Source organism: Mus musculus, chromosome 11 (assembly GCF_000001635.26).
Source record: "Mus musculus strain C57BL/6J chromosome 11, GRCm38.p6 C57BL/6J".
NCBI classification, from domain to species: domain Eukaryota; kingdom Metazoa; phylum Chordata; class Mammalia; order Rodentia; family Muridae; genus Mus; species Mus musculus.
The window spans coordinates 36,066,623-36,079,895 of record NC_000077.6 but is presented as its reverse complement, the minus strand read 5'-3'; the positions used below and the strand labels follow the sequence as shown (position 1 = coordinate 36,079,895).

The window sequence follows — 13,273 nt, the reverse complement described above, 5'->3', positions numbered from 1 at the left end:
AGTGTCATCAACAATGGTTTCTGAAATATATTGTGTGTTAGAATCATCTGAGAATCAGGACTGAAGTGCAGATTCCAGAACCTGCTCCCAGAGCCTGTATATGGGGAGGCCTGAGGCAGGCGTTGATCCTACCTTTGGGCATCTAATGTGAGCCATTCTTAGAGGACCTGTGATGCACAGAACAGGAGTGCCTAGCACAGCCAATCAGCTTGTGTTACTATAACAAAACACCATCATGTGTGTGGTTTACAGAGTAGACATCTGTTTCTCATGGTTGAGACTGGGAAGTTCAAAGTCAAGGCTCTAGGAGGGACCAAGCGTCTGCAGACCGCCTGATTCCTTCTCGGTGTCCTCTAAGGGCAGAAAGAAGGCTGGAAGATTCAACAGGGATTCAATGCTAATGAGCTTAGTTACTATGGAGCGTTCGGGGCTTTGCTTCACCCTAAAGCCCCTTCTCATTGTAGTGTAGAACATCAGTGTGTAAAGGGAGGCTATGGGCCATAGCACATAATGCTAACCTAGTCGGGGGCACCACCAAGAGTGCCTCCTGGGTTAAAAGGGCACCCCTAAGCTGGACTGTGCACAGTGGGTGCTCCTGTCCGTTCCTCCCTCATATTGCCAGCTTCGACTGGATAGGTGCCAGGACTCTGTGTTCTCTGTTCCATTCCCTGTATGTGGAGAGTACCCCAGTGTGTAGAGCGTAGTAGGTTAGTGACTAGGAGCAACCTGGGAAAGAGAATAAAGGGTGGGAATCTAGGAAAAGTGGCTCACACAGTGTCCTGCCCTAGAAGACAGAACAGAAGTGACCTCTTTTCCTGCTGGCCACACAATGCCACGCCCACACCTCCTTAAAGAGGCGACGCTCACAGCACCTGGTTCTCCATCTTGTCAACAGTTTGCTCCTTGGTTTGGTGGAAGGAGGTTTTCTCCAAGGGGGAAAGGTTGACTCTTTAGTGAAAGCATACCCAATCCGCACAGGCCCTTGTATGCTGTTATTTAAAAGCAAAGTTCAGGGTTTTATTCGTGGTGGCTCTAATAATATCCGCTCGTGGTAGCAAAAGGAAGGAATTTTAGGAAAATGTAATAAAGCAAAGAAAAAACACCACGCCAGAAAAGCCACTGTTGATATTTTCAGCAGTTTTCATCCATCGTTTATTCTCTGGGTTGGGGAAGCTGCAATTATACAAGGCTTGCTGTGTGAAGCCTGCCAGTCTAAGGCCCATGGGAAGGTTTGATGGTAACAAACGTGTTAGCGTCTCTCAGCATCTCCAAGTGGCTTGGCTCCATGTAGTGCTCTAAGCCTGGCTCTCTTTCTGCCCTTCCAGATGGCCTGGTGGACTGCCTGGACCCTGACTGCTGCCTACAGTCAGCCTGTCAGAACAGCCTGCTCTGCCGGGGGTCTCGGGACCCCTTGGACATCATTCAGCAAGGTCAGACAGACTGGCCTGCAGTGAAGTCCTTCTATGACCGCATCAAGCTCTTGGCAGGCAAGGACAGCACCCACATCATTCCTGGAGACAACCCCTTCAATAGCAGGTAGGTGCCCTTTTGTCCTTGTCGGCCAGGGAGATCACCATTCCTTTTTCTATTAAAGCAAAAGGAAGTTCTCTGTCTTTTCCACAGACTGATTCCCTGGAAACTGCCCTCGAGGCAGCTTACTGTGTGGCTCATTGAAGATGCTCTCTTTGTGCAGGGATGCTAGAGTAGGGTTGTGGTTGCTCTGAAGGATCGGACCACCTTCATCCCAGAACCTCATGATGATACCTGTTGATTCTGAGCCTTGAGATGATTTTTATGATCCCTTCTTTTATGACATTTTTTGTCATCATTTAAATCCCCTTTTTTAATGCCTCCGAGAGAGGCTTTTGTGTGAGCGTAACCAAAATACTTGATTCGATGGAGTGTTTTTGAAAGCTGTTATTAACTTGATAACATAACCTATCATCCATGGCATCTTAAAGTCAAGGTGATGCCAGTTAGAGGGATTTATTGAGCACCTAGGATGGCATTGCACATTGTCTCTGATGCTCACACAACCCCCGTGTGGGATGCCCCCTCATGCTCAACTTGCTGAACCCAAGCATCTCTGTCCAAGTCCCTCATCCCTTCCCATTCATTTCCTGCTCTCAGTTGGTAATCTGGAGTTTATGAATATCTGAAGGTCAAATTTTGAATGTATTTTTGTAGTCAACTTGACCGTCCCTTCACACCCGAGCAAGTCTTCCTGGAGCAGAGGGGAAGGGGAAGGTTTGGCCATAAGACACCCTCCTACTTCTTCCCCTCTGTCTTCTAGACACTGTTCATTGTAGGGGTGAGAGGAGAGCTAGCCAGGGAGGGGGCCCTTTGCTGGCATGCATGATTGACTCCCTGGCCCAATCCAGAAGTCCAGGCATATGCTTCTGCGGCAAAGGTTAGCATAGCCTTTTAGGGGATACCCTACCCCATCTTTCTGCTCCCTCACATGGAAGATTTGAACTGCTGAATGGTTCTCCCTCCATCCTGCCTCCAGACATTAGGAGCATGAGCAAGACAATGATGTCCCTTTTGTATACCCTTGTCCTGTCCTCTTCCTTCTAACTCTTTTGGAGGTTTTTGCTTTGATTTGTTTGTTTTTTATCTTTATTTTCCTTTTTTACCATTTTGGATTTGTTTTACCCTTATATTTACTTTAAGGAGTGCCATAAGCATACACTTAGAGATCAGAGAACAACCTGTGGTCATTGATTCTTTCCTTCCAGCAGATTGGTCCCGGGATCAAACTCAGATGGTCAGGTTTAGTAGTGAGCACCTTTACCAGCCAAGCTATTTCAGCCAGCCCTTATTTTATTTTTGACTGGCGTGTAGAGACGATGCATAGTTATGGGGTACAGCGTGATATTTTGATTCGTGAATACATTGTTTAATGATCAAAACAAAGGTAATTGGGATATCTGTCACCTTAAATATTTATCATTTCTTTGTACTGAAAACATTTAAAAATCTGTTTACACCTTTCCTATATGCAGTATGTTTGGCTCAACATAGCCATCCAACCCAACTATGTACTAGAACACAGTACATGTTCCCCTCTCTAACTGTAACACCCTCTGCCTTCCCCTTACTGTCCTCGACTCTGTCCTCATTCAGCTAGACTCAAAAGTACCCCTAAAATAAGATGTTTACTTCACTTCTTCTCTCACAAGGTCAAGAGCCCCTGACTTCAGAGGGGATTCTATTGGAAGTCACCTCACTGGACTCTAGGGAGAAGGCATCATCGGGCTGGGACTAAGTCCCCATCCTGGATCCTTTGAGAGCCTATAAAGTTAGGATGCAAAAGGCTGGGCAGAGCACAGCCAGTTCTGCAGCCCTGCAGAATCCTTCTCCAAAGCAACACAACCCCAGTTATGGGCAACTCTGTTGTTTACATATTTATCTGTGGTTCTTCTATACTGAATATCACTCACTCTATAACCCCGACTGGACCAGAAGGAAAGAAACCTCGACTAGCATGAACTTCATAACTGCAGGCCAGACTGGCTACGAACTCCTGTCTCTACTGCCCAAATGTTGTGGTTACAGGCATGCACTGTGACTATGCCTTTAGCAGCTCCTTTAAATATGAGCATTCATCAGGTCACCTTAGGCCTTGATTTTACTAAACAGAAATCAGAAAAATAAATAATGATATAGAAGAGACCATAACCTCAGTCTGCTGCTGCCTCACCCCCTAGCTTCTCCTTGAGCCATACTGGGCACCGTAATCTTGTCTTCTTAACTAGCAAGATTAGAGTATTGCTATATAACATGTGGTATTATTACTGTTTATTTCAAAAGAAGAATGCCTCAATAAAGGAAGAGAGAGAGAGAGAGAGAAGACAGACAGGAAGAAGGAAGGAAGAGGAAAATAGGGGAGAAGAAGAAAAGGGAAGGGAAGAAGGGAAGGGAAGGGAAGGGAAGGGAAGGGAAGGGAAGGGAAGGGAAGGGAAGGGAAGGGAAGGGAAGGGAAGGGAAGGGAAGGGAAGGGAAGGGAAGGGAAGGGAAGGGAAGGGAAGGGAAGGGAAGGGAAGGGAAGGGAAGGAGGGAAAGGGGGAAAAGAAGGGAAAAGGGAAAAGAAGGAAAAAAGGGAAAAGGGGAAAAAGGGAAAAGGGAGGGGAAGGGAAGGCAAGGGAAAAGAAGGGAAAAGAAGGGGAAAAGGGGAAAAGGGAGGGGAAGGGAAAAGAAGGGAAAAGGGGGAAAATGGGAAAAGGAAAGGGAAGGGAAGGGAAGGGGAAGGGGAAGGGGAAGGGGAAGGGGAAGAAGGAAGAAGAGACCAGTCAGGTTATAGAGTAAGTGAGATTCTGTTAGACATTCCCTGGCCCTGAGACAATGTCTGTTGTGTGCCTTTTCATTGTGAGCACAGTTCCCATGAAGACTTGAGACTAACTTGCAGTCCTCTATAGCTTTTTGGTGAAGTCATGAACTTGCTTGGGCTGTAACTACTGTTACAGTTCACTCCATGCTTTTCCTACTCTTCTTTTCATATTTTCCCCCTTATGCTACCATCTTAGCCTTCCCACCATGAGCTACCACTTCCAGGAGGCATCCTAGGGAGGGCCAAGATACAGTGGAGTCAGCAGAAACTCCAAAAATATGTAGTGGTCTGGAGCAGCACACAGACCAGACTGAAGAAAAGACAGTTTAGAGGAAGCCGTTTGGGCGTTTGATGAGGCAGCTCTCTCAAACATCTCTGTGTAGATACATAATTCAGAAGGACAAAATAGTCCTCCAAGACACGAGGTGAAGTTCAGTAAGCGTGTGAGGCTCAGTGCATTATGGTCTGACAAATAGTGAAGGGCAGAGCTAGGAATGAAGAACTTAATTTAAGACTTCTCCAAAGGCGTTCCCCCTAGATAATGGCAGACAGAAATAACCAAGGTGCTTTGGCTCCACCACTATAATTTATGGAGCAGACCTCACTATCTAGATAATGTGATAATTGTTACACATCAATAATCATAAATAGAAATGAACTGATAGCATGTCTTCACTGAATCTTTTCTGCAAGTTGGCTGCCTAGAAACAATAGGAAGATAGCAACAAGGAAGAAATGGAAAAACACAGCCAGAGAAATCGCAGGTAGTTGAAACCCCTTCATTGCGTGTAGCACACTCTACAAAGCCTTGTGCTATAGGGTGGATTTAAGAGAAACAGCCGTTGTGGAACGACAGAAGGGAGAAAAACTCATGGTGGGACGTACACGTGGTGCTGTCTGCGCACCTTGTGGTCATCAGCACATACTGTTGATTTTAAAATAGTGCCTGGTAAGGCATTAAAGGAATCTTACTCGGAGCTAAGAAAATGGAATAAAACAAAAGGATCATTTTCATAAATTAGCTTTCCACTTTCAAAAGACTCTTAACACTGTGGCTGGAACCAGCTAAAAGTGGGTGAACCAGCTAAAAGTGGGGCTCATTTGTTAGGCAGCCAGTGGCAGACTATTAGAGCTGTCAGTGAAATGGTCTGAATACCCCCAGATTATCAAAGGGTTGGAGCTGAGCAGTGTGGGGCATTGTTAATAGAAAAAGACGCCTGGGACAGCATCCCTCTGGCTTCGGGACACCTGGGACGGCAAAGGAAGCGTGTTCCAAAAATCTCTGACAAGATTCTGGCAAAGAGCAGGTCAGCTCGATTACCCAGTCCAGGAATTGGGAGTGTGCCCAGGAACCTGGGAGTCTTGAGAGCTGTCTGTGCTCACTGAATACCCCCCTGTCTCCAAGGCCAATAGGAGAGCTGAAAACTAACGTGCTCAGCTCAGAGCCTAAAACAAATGCAGAGCTTCTGGTGGCCCTGCTTCCTCATGAAGACAAGAGGGTTCGGAGAGAGATGTGCATTTCTCCAGCTTTGCGATTTGTATACAGCAAAGGTTGCACATCCCTAATGTGGAAAAACCTAAAATACTCCAAACCCTAATACTTGTCACACACCAGCATGACACTCTCAGCACAGAATCCCATCCCATGAAACTGTCTCATGCACAAAGTCATTAAATATACTGTGCCAAATAATTGCCTTCAGGGCAGGTTTATAAGATGTATATGAAACATACATGAATTGAATGTTTAGACTTGGTTCTTATCCCCAGGATGGCTCATTATGGATATGCAGATATTCCAGAATAGTATCTTAGGAAAGCAAAGTCAAGCCTCGTTGTAGCGGCTCTTGGCTTTACAGGATTTCCCAGATAGCTGGAAGTTGTGATTATTGAGAAAATACTAGTTACTCTCGTCTGGAGAGAGAAGAGTATTGCGTAACACCAGAGAGAGGGAAGGGATAGGATTTCAGCCTCTCTTCTCTCAAGACAGCAGGATTTTGATAGGAGGGAATTTTGTAATTGTATGCAATCAGATTCCAAAATAGTCCCAACACACACACACACTCACACACACACACCTGCAATATTCTCTTTTCCTAAGGTTCTTATGGACTGTAAGAAGTGTTGCTTTTTGAGGGGAGCAAACCATGACGTATATGGGGTGGGGGGAGGCTTACACCATGTTCCTCTGCGCTCCCTGACATCCCAGCCTCTAAGAGAAGAGTAAGATGGCTTTCCTCCAAAGCCAAATTAGGAAATGAGCAGCCAGATGGGGAAGCTCTCATCCAGGCATAATACGCTCTGTGCCAGGCCAAGGCTCACACGTGAGTGATGAGGAGCTGCCTGAAACTCAAACCAAACAGAGCCAAATGACATCAAGCAATGGAGCAAGGCCAAGGCTAAAGGAACATGCCCAGGAGATACCACTGCCCAGCCCAGGGACCAGGTAAAATCACCATCCAGGGATTTAGTCCCAGAAGGTCTGTGTTCTTATGCTTAGGCAGAACAAACCATTGAGATATCCCCTTTTGCCCTCACCCCTTGATGAGATGTGTAGCCAGCATTCAATTTTGAAGGTCTTCTCCTGGTCTAGATACCAGGCAAGAATAGAGAAGCACCCACAGCAGGAAAGAGAATCACAGCAAGGCTCTTATCTCTGTTTCCCTGTGTGTGCCTCACACACCCATGTTTCTCTATCTCTCTCTCTCTCTCTCAGCCTGGTGTCTCTGATCCGAGGCCAAGTAGTAACCATGGATGGGACTCCCTTGGTGGGTGTGAATGTGTCTTTTGTCAAGTACCCAAAATATGGCTACACCATCACTCGCCAGGATGGCACGTAAGTAGCTTTGTGTGACCCGTACCTACCCAGTATCAAGTGTGCACACAAGAAGAAGAAAAGTATGGTTGGCTTGGAACCGAGTAGTTTCTTGTAGTACAATGTAATGGCCACCTGGCCAGACCTCTAAGGAAAATTCCCCCCAAAGACATGTCATAGCTGTGGATGTGACATTCTAACCAGAAAACAAAAAGGACAGTGATTCAAGGTGGCTGGCAGCCACCATCCTTCTTTTGCCATGTCAGGTAACTGCTGCTCCTTGTGAGCCGGGGAGGATAGGATTCTAGAAAAAGGAAGGGAAGGTAGCTTTTAGAAGCTAACTCCTATTTTAAATCAAAGGCAGTGCAGGGTGACAGGAATCCACACGACACAGTGTCCTGCGGCGCTTCCCTTCTGCTTTTATCTGCGGCTTTAAGAGTTGTGTTATTTTCGCTACAGTTTTGAGGGGGTGGGCTGTAATCAGAGAAGTCTAATTAAGTACATTTAGCAGTCACCCTGCTGTGTGAAGAAGGCGACCTCCCCCTATTATCTTCTGATTGGGAACACGCACCCGTTCAGTCCCCACCAAGATGAAAGCTCTGTGGCTTCCTAAATCCACTGGGCATAGAGTCAAAAGTTACAGCAAAAGAAAAGGCATCCAAAGAAAGGGGGGAAACGCCCACTCTGGACTGAACACACACACACACACCATATTCTCTTCCAAAGAGAGAGAGAAACTGTCATTGTAAATCTGAAGCAAGCTCTTTCTGTAAAAATCAACTCTGGAAGATCATGGCTGCTTCATGGAGAAAGAACTGATCCCTCGGTCCCTCTGATAAAGAGTCCAGCCTTCTTGTCAAGGTTTTAAGGCAGCCATACAGACAGTGAAAAGAAAATTGCCAGCTCATAGCAGCCCACCCTCATGTCCTTTCACCAAAGCTCTAAGAGCCAGATGACTCTCAACCGCTGGGTGATATTGTCTCATCTCCCTACTAAATACGATGTGAGCTAGATTCCACCCGAGCTGAGCAACACAGAACTCTGTAGCATAACCCTGGCAGTGGCCTGGCCCACTGGAAATCAGGGCTCACTGCTGCTGCCCTGACTTGCAAGGGAGTGTTGTACTGTCCAGGAAATGACCACAACTCAAAAGCCACTGACTACTGAATGTGTCTTGCTTTCATACCATTGAAAAACTGTGAAATAAGAAGTCAGACCATTATCAGTGTGAGGCTGTCTCCATCATTAGTGTCTCACACACACACTTTGTTGCCAAGTTCTTTAGAAGGCACTAGGATGACAAATGTGCCCTAGGCAAAGAACCTTTGGCCCTTTTCACCCTTAAAGGCCAGCCTCTTACTCTACAGCTCAGGCTGGCCTCAAATTTATGATGATTCTCCTTCCTCGGTCTTAGAAGGTTAGGATTGCTCATGTGCCTCCATGCCTGGCTTGAAACCAGCATTCTTTCTTGGTTTCTGCTTTTGGGGTGGGGGGGAGCTAGTTATTTGTTCCCTTGCTTGTTTTGGATGTGGGCTTTTGTGGTACTAGAGATCAAATGCCAGACTTCACCATGCTAGGCAAGCACTCTACCACTCAACTATATCTCTAGGCTCCTAAATGGTGTGTGTGTGTGTGTGTGTGTGTGTGTGTGTGTGTGTGTGTGTGTGTGTGTGTGTGTGTTTGAGCCAGGGTCTTGCCAAATGGCCCAGACTGGCCTTGAACTTGCAACAATCCTTCTGCCTCTGCCTCTTTGGTGCTAGAATTACAGGCGTGAGCCAGAACTCTTGAAGAGTTAACATAGGTGAGCCAATCCATTCAAACATCCTGTTAGACAACATATAAAATCATTCCTGAGTCTCTTGGTCCCGGTCTCTCCCTTCTTCCTTCTCTCCCATCCCTCTTAGGTACCTTCAGACCAATTACATCTCAAATACACCACACACACACACACACACACACACACACACACACACACACACACACACACACACACATCATCATCATCATCTTTCCAGCCCTACATCCCAGCTCTTCTGTTTTCTCTGGCTACAAAGCCATAATAGTGCAAAGCTTCTGTGTAACACCCCTAGAAGCTCTACAGCCTTAGAGATGTGGTATGGACCACTAACTTTCATGCTGATTCTTTAGGTAGCCCAGGCTTGCCTAAAACTAGGAATACTATTACCCCAGCCTGCCAAGTACCAAGATTGCAGTATGTTCTCACTGAGATGTTACTATGACACAAGCAGTAGAGATTCTGGAGAGAGCAAGACAAAACAGTTGCCTGGACACACATGAGTCTAGTGGAGTGTAGCTTAAAGTTGGGGCGTATCTCTCAGCAAACCTCCTCTCTTTCCATAAAATGAGAAAAGCTGCTTCTACTTTTGAGTCTGTCAAATGTTTTTGTACCTATCAAATTCACCCACCGTTCATCCATCAAGTGGGAATGATGGCATTGGATAGGAGAGTATGAAAGAGAAGACAGGGACCGAGCTGAGTATCTCCATGTAGCTCTTGAGATACAAACAGGGATGTAGGTGAAGAAGCCCTGTCTACATTTCCGAGAGCATAGCGAAGTTTGATTGGCAGCATATGCTCATGGGCCCTGCCTACATCCTGCACCTGGGACCCCACAACTGCTGAACCCGACTCTAAGCCTTAGTAGCGAATGCTTTATTCCATATTGGACAGCATTTTTCTTCAAAGTGCCAGATAGTGAATCATTTAGACTCTGCTGTCTGCATGACTCCTGTGGCCATGACTCAGCTTGGTCCTTGGTCCTCGTGGCATGAATATAGACATGAAGAGCACGTAAGCAAATGGGTGCCAATCACGCATGATTGACAAAACATGTGGTAGGCTGGGTTTAGCCCTACCCCAATCCCACTCATCCACACAGTTCATTCTCTGTTATATCTCCTACTCAGTACCATTTATATCTCACTTTATGGTGGACAGTGGGAGAGTTTGATAGGCTCAAAGAGAGTTGGTAACTTGCCTACAGCCATATAACCAGTGAGTTGCAAGCTAGCTCATCTACCTGCCAAGCTTTGTCTGTCCCACAGCTCTTAGGTGTGGAAGGTGAGTCTGCCCTGTTGTTAATGACCCTCTCGGCCCCTCTACAGGTTTGATCTGATTGCCAATGGGGGTTCTGCCTTGACTCTTCACTTTGAGCGAGCCCCTTTCATGAGCCAGGAGCGCACAGTGTGGCTGCCATGGAACAGCTTCTATGCCATGGACACCCTGGTAATGAAGACCGAGGAAAACTCCATCCCCAGCTGTGACCTCAGTGGCTTTGTCCGGCCAGATCCAATCATCATCTCCTCTCCTCTGTCTACCTTCTTCAGCGCTTCCCCTGCCTCGAACCCCATTGTGCCTGAGACCCAGGTAGGGACAGGTCCCCGAGCATGGAAAGTGTACTCCATCCTTCCCAAATCCATCCCAACTGCCCAATTTTCTCCCATCATCTCTGTCTCCCCAAGTGTGCCAGGAACTAATATTAAAGGGGAGAAATGAAATGTAGAATTTATAGCCACTGTAGGTGACAATTTGAATCCCTCCCGGACGTTTGGAATGTTTACAGATAGTCGCTCAAGACTTTGGCAGTCACAAGAGCTTTTAATAAAATAAAAACAACATACATATGTGCCACCCACCTACAAATTGCTTTTTATTCCTGTTAGTCATGGAGATACATGATAAGAGGCGCTCTAATGATCTACATCAGGGTTATGACAGAGGGTATATTACATTACCGCTTCCCTGGTGCTTTATACCGATTGACAGTGAAAGTTGTAGGTTCATATAATTACAGCCTCTCGTGGCCTCCTTGCATGCAGCTAGCAATAAAGCCTGCTGTTCTTATTTACATCTTTTACCAACAGTGTGGGGGGATTTCTTTTGTATGCATGTGAGAAACTCAACAGTGACCAAGAATAATTATTAATCCAAAAATCATAACCTCAGTCCCTTCACTCCATGGCGTAAGATGAAGTTTGGGTTGGCTTCCTTTTCTTCTCTCTCAGCTGTAAGAAGCAGTTCACGCACCCACGTAAGGTGTGATGCTTTCAGAGAGGGCGGCAGCGCACAGAAGCGCTGGCTTGCAAACAGCTCACCTGCCAGGGTGTGTTTGATGGGGTAGATCAACCATGTGTTTCCCCTCCAGGTTCTTCATGAAGAAATTGAGCTCCCTGGTACCAATGTGAAGCTCCGTTATCTCAGCTCTAGAACTGCAGGGTACAAGTCGCTGCTGAAGATCACCATGACACAGTCCACAGTGCCCTTGAACCTCATCAGGGTTCACTTGATGGTTGCTGTAGAGGGGCATCTCTTCCAGAAGTCATTCCAGGCTTCTCCCAACCTAGCCTACACATTCATCTGGGACAAGACAGATGCTTATGGCCAAAGGGTTTATGGCCTATCGGATGCTGTTGGTATGTGTTGGTTTCAGCCACTTTTCATTCATGGCTTTGGTTGTGTTTCTCTATAATCCAAGTACTCTTCTAGTAAGTTAAGACACAACAATCTCTCTTCCAGGGGCCTTATGTTCCAGTATAGGCCCAAGATAAGAAAGAATGACTAGGTCAGAAAACAGGAAGCCATGCTAAGTGCTAGTCATAAGGAAAATAAAAATAAATGGTACCTACTGGGAGAAGGGGCAGCTGTGGATAGATAGAGTCCAGGGAAGCTACTCGGTGGTGTGGTAGTTAGTTGAAAACTTGAAAAGCCAACAGGAACCATGTGAGAATCAGAAAAAGGATATTCCAGGGCAGCTGGGGGAGGCAGTGCCTAGAATGCAGTGGTCAACATAGATGAATATCGAGAAGTGGGCAAGGGCTGGTTCATGATGCAGAGAGAGTACTTGCAAATGGCAGTGAACGTACCTCGAGAGTAAGACACTGGGGCTTTAGAAGATCTGAGAGCTATACTGTTTGTTTCCAGGCCTTGCCTTTTGAGCTGTTTACCCTCAGGAAAGGTGGACCTCAGAGAAACGGCCTTCGGTTATGAGAGTTTGGGCTGTAAGTTGGTATCTGCCTAGCTTTTTCCAACTTGTAGAGAGCTGACTGGTGATTTGGAGTGAGCATTTTGTATTCTCTCCATCTCCACCACATGTGATTCTCAAGGACTGTGAGAAACGTGACCAAAGTTAGAGGCCAGAAAACTTGGGAATGTTCACTGGAAGTGGCAGTGTTTGTCAGGCAGTCACTTTGTGCAGAGAGCATTGTGACAAATCCTTCGGTAACCACTCAATGGTCCAAGTAGACCTTGTTGCAAACTTCATGGTACTGCTGAGGTTGGGCAGTGTTGGGGGATAGGGATTAAATTTTCTAAAGACAATACAACAAGCAGGTTACAAGTACTCGAGATATGCCCCAGTAGTCAGCCTCCTCAATCAGTGAGTCACTAACTCAAGCAGTAAAGTTTCTGGAGTCCCCACCTAGTGCATTTAATCTAAAAACATAGCCTAATAAAGAGAATTCTATCTGGTTTAGCCTATCCTGAATCAATAGCCAATACCACAAAGTAGAAGATGAGAATTCGCTCTCATGTGCTCTAGCTCCTGCCATCAGACTATGCTGAATTCTGTTTCTCCATACTCAGATCTGTTCTCCGACATCATATATTTTGCTAAAGTTCCAGAAATCCCATCATTTCATGTGGAATATATTAACATGTGTGTCTAAAAACTCTTTGAAACCATACCAGCAATTTAATTATCACAATATCATAGTGTCTTAGTATAACCAAACAGCTGATCACTGCTCATTATTTTCTGTGCTGGCCAGCTATGGTAGCACAACAGCTGTGCTCTCAGCACTGAGGTGTCTGAGACAGGAGGATTGCTAGTTTGAGACTAGTCTGAGCAATATTGGACAAGTCCCTGCCTCAAAAGAAAGATAAAGAAGAAAGGAAGGGAGAGAGTAGGAAAAGGAAAGAAAGAAAGAAGGAAGGAAGGAAGGAAGGAAGGAAGGAAGGAAGGAAGGAAGGAAGGAAGGAAGGAAGGAAGGAAGGAAGGAGAAAAAATCAATTGCCTGCTTAATATCATAAAATATTAAGATGCTTAAGAATATTAATACTTCAGATGTTTGAAACAACATCCAAAGAATGTTTGTTTTCTCTGAGGTTTT

The 13,273-nt window shown here is 45.9% G+C and overlaps 1 protein-coding gene across 22 annotated transcripts in view; it reads left to right on the top strand.

The window, feature by feature from the left end:
- Positions 1 to 13,273, top strand: part of Tenm2 (teneurin transmembrane protein 2) — a 1,230,398-nt gene that overhangs the window by 1,157,158 nt on the left and 59,967 nt on the right. For all 22 annotated transcript variants that reach the window (XM_030245994.1, XM_006533290.3, XM_006533295.4 and 19 more), the window contains 4 exons: positions 1,326 to 1,536; positions 7,047 to 7,166; positions 10,271 to 10,532; positions 11,311 to 11,578. In XM_030245994.1, coding sequence (XP_030101854.1) covers positions 1,326 to 1,536; positions 7,047 to 7,166; positions 10,271 to 10,532; positions 11,311 to 11,578 — 861 coding nt within the window. The remainder of the gene's footprint in view (positions 1 to 1,325; positions 1,537 to 7,046; positions 7,167 to 10,270; positions 10,533 to 11,310; positions 11,579 to 13,273) is intronic.